This window comes from Nematolebias whitei, chromosome 19 (genome assembly GCF_014905685.2).
Source record: "Nematolebias whitei isolate Nwh7 chromosome 19, NemWhi1, whole genome shotgun sequence".
Lineage (NCBI taxonomy): Eukaryota > Metazoa > Chordata > Actinopteri > Cyprinodontiformes > Rivulidae > Nematolebias > Nematolebias whitei.
Genome location: NC_056516.1, coordinates 32886655 through 32894150, shown reverse-complemented (window position 1 = coordinate 32894150; position 7496 = coordinate 32886655). Strand labels below are relative to the sequence as shown.

Sequence of the window (7496 nt, the reverse complement as noted above, 5' to 3'; positions counted from 1 at the left end):
CGGGTCTCTGACGTCACCACGTCGTCGTACGTACATAACTTGGCTGTTGGCTACAAGGTACGGAGTCCCGTAAGGGCGATGTCCGACTAGTTTTGCGTTCTGAAGGGCAGTAGATGTTTCCCTACTTCTCCTATGCACAGTTTAATATACAGTTTGGTCATCTGCTAATTTCCATTTGATGGACATTATCAAGATACATTTTGTACATATCTATGGTTTCTGATTGATATTTTGCACTCTTTCATTTCCATTTTTCTATATAGGCAAATTACAGTATTTCAGACTATGAAATCTATTTGTAAACACAAATTAATATTGTCTGTATATTAGTCCAGCACATTTTACACCAGTTATCACATTCCACTCTCAGATTTATTTTTTGTTTGTTTTCTTATGTTTATATTGCTAAAAAAAAACACACACAGAGAGAGATTTTAAAATTAAACAAAAACAGGCGGCCTTTCTCTGCAGTTTTGTGTTAAGCTTAGACACTTTTAGTTTGCCTGACTTTATTTGTAATAGTACACCATAATGACTAAACCTCTACTTCATTTTATATGTATTTGAATTACTAATAACTTTATTAATTTTTAGGACTACATTTGCTGGTTGTGTTAACACCTAGTGATGCAAAATTTAGATATTTCTATAGGCCTATATAGTAAATTCTTACCAGCTGTTTCAAACCAGCTACATCAGGTTGGACAAACTGTAAAAAAATATATTGTTTTACAACAACTTTCATTTAATTGTAGTAAAGCAAACTGTTTCATATATTAACAAGTCTAAGCTTGTTAGCTTTTGTTAGAAGATCCAAATATTTAAGAGTAAATAGTAGAGCTAAAGTTAAAGGACCATAAACGTTAAATAAGGAACATTACAATGAAAGTATGTTGGGGTTAATTATTGATGGTTTAAGTGTGTTTAGGCAATAATTTGTGTTTTTATTTATTCTCATATTAAGCAAGCAAGATGTCATACTTGTTCAGTATCCTTACAGTTTAGCTGTTATTTTAATTTTACATTCATAAACTAGAATATAAAAACAAAGAAGTACTTGTATTTAGGAAGCTAAATGTGGAAAAAAGTGTTTTTTTTTTTTTTTGTTTTTTTTTTTTTAGTAGTTTTAGTTTTAGTAGTAGTTTTTTTTTAGTAGTTCAATTCTGCAGCTGACAAATTAAATATTAAACATGTATTACAATTGTTTAAACAGTTAAATGTGATATTTCAAAACCAAAAAATGTTATCGGAAAACTATTTATCAGTAACTTATCTTTTTTTAAAAAGCACGCTAATAACTGTTAGCATGCATGTTAGCGTGCACGCATTATTTTCCACAATAAAGAAAGTGAAAGCGTCCTGTCAGAACTGACATGGTATTGTATACAAGCTGCGTGCATTTCACATTTTGACGAACAGAATCGGGAATAAAAGGAAATTATTTATCTTGTCTTTTTGTTGTTTAGTAATAACAGACCTCAGTTCCTTATTGGCCGGATATCACTCCGCCCTGTATGAATCTAGTACCAATGGCAGAAACAGCCAAGTACAGCGCGAAGGCGGAGGGATACAGTGCTCTCACAGTCACTCACCGCATAACAGACCCAACGTGTTTTTGTGCTAGCTGTTCCTGCCAGCTTACAGTTTTTTGTAGGATGCACATTTATGCTTCATTTTCTAGAATTATGTGAATTTTTTTATGGATTTTAACGGAATAAACATTTATTTATCATAATAAAAACCAGGATAAGGTAAGTTCTTACGTGACATACTTTTCAAACGGACATCTTTTGCACAGTAAATAAAGTCAAAGAGTTAGCTGCTCGGCTAGTTGCTAACATGTTAGCCTGTTTGCTAAACTGCCTGACAGGAGTGAAGGGCGCGGGCTTGAACGTGCGTGCAGGAAAAGCCCAGCAGCCCTACTGTAGTACAACCCTACAAAGCTTTTTGGTAATTACATGTTTGGATAATTACAAAGAAATGAAGTGTAGAGGTGGTTATCTTTAGTAGGCTTTGTTGATATAATGTAAATGTAACGTATTTTAACTTCATTTGAGCAGTACTTGGGCTAGCTTATCTTGCTAACTGAATCTTAAAAGTTTACCAGCGTTTCTTGGATTCTTTAACAGACCAACTCATCAATCAGGAGAATTTTAAACATTAGTTTTTAGCTATTATTAAAATCAAGTAATCTTAATTAGAAAAATATATAAGAATTGCTTCTGAAGATCCATGAGATTCACTAGCATAGCTTTGAGCTAACACCTACAGCAAATAAAATGAAATGCGTTGTTAATCAGGTCCTCTGGACGGATTCTTCTTTGTTGAAACGTTTTTGACTTTTATCCAAAATACTTTTTCATTATTCTTTTTTTCTTCAGACTGATGAAGTATTTTGGATAAAAGACGAAACGTTTCGACAAAAACGAATGTCCAGACGACCTGACTAAACCTTGTTAGATTTATCTACCTGGATTAATTTGCAGCATCAGGATGTTTTTGAAGATGTTTCTAATTTAAGAAAAGCAAAGTGGAGCCACCAGTAAATTATTTTAGTCAAAATTAGCTGTGATCAATCATGTTGGTTGAAAAGGCTTTTATTCCTCATTAATATGTTCATTGTTAGGCAAAATATAAGCCTGGAAAACAGTTTTTGCATTTTGCCACAGCGTGATGAAAACATGGATATAATTTGGAAGTAGATTCAAAAATACTAGTTTATGTTGGTCCTGTGTCTGTTTTTTTTACAAGTGGACAGAAACCTGCTTTGCAGTGAGTTAAAACAAACTAACATATTGAAAATTTCCACTGCATCTATTGTCAGATTGTTACTTGTTTAAACTTTTGTTTACATTTTTAGGGATGCGCGATATTGGATATTTGGCCGATACCGATATTTTATATACTTTTCCATTGTCAGAACATAGCCCTTTTATTTAGGCTTATTTGCTACAAAAATTGTGTAAAAGCAGGTGATATATATTCAGTAACAGCCATATGATATGCATAGCACTTTAACTTATATAAATTAAAAGTGTTAAATGTTATTTATTAGCATTAGTCACCTGCGATGCTGTCTCACTTGTGGAGGCTTGTTCTGGGTTCCTAGCATGAAGGACAGCCTTTGTAAGTTCAAAGTTTTTGTTTATCCATTGTGCCGTAAGACTAATCATGCTAACAGGGCTAACACGACGTCCAAATGTCTGTGGTGAATCTCAACAGTGCTATCAACTATTAGCTTCTCAATGACGTCAGAAATGATGGCTTGTAACTTGGGTAAGGTTACGTCGGAAAAATATCTCCGACTGGGGACGATGTAGTGAGGCTCAACGTAGTCCAAAAATCTTCGGAATCCAACATCCTCACCAACGGAAAAAAAACTTCCACACCGCCGGCATTTTGAATTTTCTTTTCCGCCGTGAGATCAGGACTTTGCAGCACTTTGACATTTTTGTTAATGAAAAGTGCGTTACAAATTAAATTCACTATTATTATTATTATCAGGTAAGCGCATGTGACATCATCACGTTGTGCTGGCGCTGAAGGCATCCTTGTCACTGGGTTGTCAAACAAAAACAGCGCCTTTTATATTGGTGAGTTATTTTGATGGAATGGCCGATGTCCAATATTGAACTTTAACGTTAATATCGTCCGATACTGATACCATGCCAATATCATTGTGCATCCCTATTCATTTTAGTAATTAAATAAACGGTTGTTGTTGTTCTGCTGACTTTGTATTGGACCTTTTATACAAAATGAACTCTTTTGTCTTTATATTTTTAGCGCTTTAGTGGACTACACACAATCAAATCTGGATTTGGTAATTCCATAATCCTTCATGCTGTAGTGGGTTGTTTTCCCCATGCTTTAATCCTAAATGAATGTCTACAACAATATTTCTTATTATTTAATAAAATCACTTTTTGTTGTCCAAAATATTGTGTAATTACAATACAAAACAACTTTATTTATAAAGCACTTTAACAACAACACTGTTGGTCAAAGTACTGTACACCAACACATACAATAACATTTTACTTTTAAAATGACCCACAGCAATGACAAGAGATTACCTTTTGATATAGAAGAACCGGGATGTTTGGAGTAATGTAGTTTATTCTGTGCATTTTTTTATTGTTTGTTTTGAATATTGTTATGAATGTAGTTTTCCTGACGGCGAGTACTGAAAGGTGGTAGAGTTGGATGCTGCTGCTGATGGAGGATGATGAAGGGAAGCCAGGTGCATTTCCTACCTCCAGAGAAGCATACAATAAAAGAGAAGAAACTAATTAAAGGTGATACTTCACGTAGTTGTACAGGATCACATTTTTTAGGATTTTTAAGAAACATTTTGAAGCCAATTATTATTTATTATTGAGAAGCAGCACTTGTAGTACAGAATGTGTTTTCGTATGAGGGTTGTTCAGTACTTGTAGTGCATCCATTACAATCAGACTAGACTACTGTAACACACTTTACGTTGGGGTCAGCTCTCCCTTTCATGTCTCCAGCTCGTCCAAAATGCTGCAGCTCGACTTTTAACAGAAATTCGTAGGTTTGAGCATATTTCACCGGTTTTATCCTGCCTTCACTGGCTCCCTGTGCGTCATAGAAAAGTTTTAAAATTCTCCTGTTGGTCTATAAGTGCCTAAACGGCCTTGCACCCTCATATCTGATCTACTTCACCATTATGCTCCTTCTCGGGCGCTGTGACCATCTGACCAGTTGCTTTTGGTTGAAGCTCAGAAGAGCAGGCTTTTTCAGTCGCGACCCCTGAACTTTGGAACAATCTGCCCCCCCATTAGACATTAGACAGTCCACATCCCTTCCTGTTTTTAAATCTCTTTTAAAACACGTGTTTTCACTGACTTTTAATCCAGTGTGATTTGATTTAGTATTTTATTGTCTTGTTTTTATGTTTTTCTTTTGATTCTTTTAAATTAATTTTTGTATTTTCTTTTTTAATTTCTGCCATAATCTTTTATTGTTCAGCGCTTTGGTAACAACTGTTGCTTTATTTAAATTGGACTTACTTGACTTACAAAATAGTGTTTTCAGTCACTGCCCATAACTAATGAATAAGTGTTGTTGTTTTTTTAACCTTATTTCTTTTCATACCGACAGGTTCACCCTCTGACTCGTCTGTTCCTTCAACGCACCAAGCAGGTACATCATCTACATCACTGCAGGCCCTGCTCTAATCTGCCTTCAAAACATTACAAAGCTCTAAAAAGCACAGAATAATCTTCAACCACCTGTGAAAACTACAAAATTCTAGTAATTCTTTGTGCACCCCAAAGGAAGTTCGCACTTTTTACACAGAACCATAAATGTTATGATGTAGCTTATAAAATATTGGTAATTAAAAAAAAAAAATCTATTATAAATCTGTTGTTTATTAGATGAAATAGATGTTGTTTTATTTTAAATTCAAGCAGATCAGATGTATTTCTTGTCTGTGTGTAGAGATGTTGGGCTCTGTCAGTCTTAAAAAGGAAGCAAAGGATGAAGAGGAAGAAGTAAACACTCCACCAGTCAGGATCATCCCTATCCCAGTCCAACCAGTGAACACCCCCAACCGCCCGACACCCAACATGACTATGAAGGTAATGTAATCTTCATGCAATGATATAATTGATCGTGTCTGTGATATTCAATTCATCATGTCCGTCGTTGAATGATCACCCGTAGGTTTGGATTGTCACTCATTTTAGTTGCCATTCATTGTTTTAATACGCCTAATTTTTTCAGTCTGCAGATTCTGCTTATGGCTTCAGGGTAAATGGTCGACACATCCCCTTCCAGACTGTAGGTACGTTTGTTCTACATTAACAAGTGCACTCAGTTCAGTGTTTTCCACAAGAATAAAAAGCTCTGCTTAACTCATTGGCACAGTCAGTAATGGAGCTTGTGAGACTTCTTAGTTTTTTTATTTGATCTTAAAGGCTGAAATCTTGCAATTGAGGTTCATCAATAGGAGTTTGTTGATTTTATTGTATCTTAAAGCTGTTGCATAAAGTCCCGCTGCAGGAGTGTGTAAGGTTTTCTGTCTGTCCTGCAGGTGGCAAGACAGTGTTGAGGCTGCGCAATTATCCTAGAGGTTCAGCCAGTAGCTTCACCACAATCCAGATGCCCGTCCACCTGACTGTCCGCAGTACGTCATGGAACCGCCCTGTGAACACCACAGCCTCCTCGACTGCTAGTGTCACCCCTTCCTCCACTCCGGCTCCTCCCTCTGAACGCGCTCCTCCACCTGGATCTGAGCCCATCCCCATCATCACAGGTACTCACCACAGTCAGCTTCAGGTTAGAAAACATCAGCTCAACTTAAAACTAAAATAGACTGTCTTTCTAATTCAGGTGTGGTTTCGGGTGAAGCAGCCCAGAAGGTTCTGAATGATCACAATGTGGACTTCAAATCCAGTCCACTGGAAACACAGAAAACTTCTCCCTCGGCTGACGCCTCTGCTACAAAACCCAAGAAACAACGGTCAAAATCCCTTTCAAGCAACAAACTGACAGCACCTGACAAACTTATACGAAAAGGTAATCGTTTCGTAGATCCAGCTTGAACCTATTCTGTTAGTCGAGGCAGCTTTTAAATGTAAAACAATCCTGGCTACATTTAAGGCTCAAGTTCAAACCCAGCTGTGCTTTTATTGTATTTCTCTCCGCAGGTAAAGTCGGGCCGGTCACTCCTCCTAACTGTTCCATATGCTTATCTCAGTACAAACTCATTAAAGATCTGCGAGGCTTCATGTGTGTAAGTCCTGCTCTGTGCCCATTACACCTGTACCTGTAAGCTTTACACAGCACTAAATATCCTACATATCATTCCTCCACCTCTTTTTAGATGTGCTGCCCTGCGATTGCTCGAAGTCTTCAAAACCTAAGGAAGCAGAGGATTAAACAGCAAAGGAGGAAGAGGGAGAGAAGCAAGTTTCTCAAAATGAGCAGAGGGCTTCAGATCTCCAGTAAAGTTCCAAAGATTCAACAAGAACTACCTGCTGTGAGTTTTCACTTTGGTTTTGCACAGATCAAATGCTTCATAGTCGAGACTAAAGACAGTCACATGATGATACATCAATAATGAAATACAGACAGACTTCAGGGTTTAGCCAAAAAATATAAAATAAAACGATACATGTGAAAACAGCTTCACTACGTGTTTTAATCACGGCAAATCTACCAAAACAAACGGCACAGTGCAGCAACTTCTGCACTTTTTTAAAGTTCAGACACAGATTCACTTGATGCTTGACATTTAAAATCAATTTAAAATTACTCATGTTGACAAAGCAAATAAAAACTGAAAATAATCCCACTTTTAGTAGAATGATAGTTGAAATCGCATAAAATCTAAGCATGTTTCTAAGTTTAGAATGTATTGTGTTGAAAAGTTACTTTCCCAAACTATTTTTTCCTGCTTCAACACCATTAATGCAGTGTTGTTGTTGTTGTTGTTGTTGTTGTTGTTGTTGTTGTTGTTGTTG

General features: G+C 36.4%; 1 protein-coding gene across 1 annotated transcript in view; it reads left to right on the top strand.

The window, feature by feature from the left end:
* The first annotated feature begins 4184 nt into the window (after window positions 1–4184).
* Window positions 4185–7496, top strand: part of pogza (pogo transposable element derived with ZNF domain a) — a 21711-nt gene continuing 18399 nt past the window's right edge. Inside the window, exons 1-8 of the mRNA XM_037693301.1 lie at window positions 4185–4298; window positions 5128–5169; window positions 5470–5609; window positions 5755–5815; window positions 6065–6286; window positions 6364–6549; window positions 6681–6766; window positions 6857–7012. Of these exons, the coding sequence (XP_037549229.1) occupies window positions 4226–4298; window positions 5128–5169; window positions 5470–5609; window positions 5755–5815; window positions 6065–6286; window positions 6364–6549; window positions 6681–6766; window positions 6857–7012 (966 nt within the window). The 5' untranslated portion in view covers window positions 4185–4225. The remainder of the gene's footprint in view (window positions 4299–5127; window positions 5170–5469; window positions 5610–5754; window positions 5816–6064; window positions 6287–6363; window positions 6550–6680; window positions 6767–6856; window positions 7013–7496) is intronic.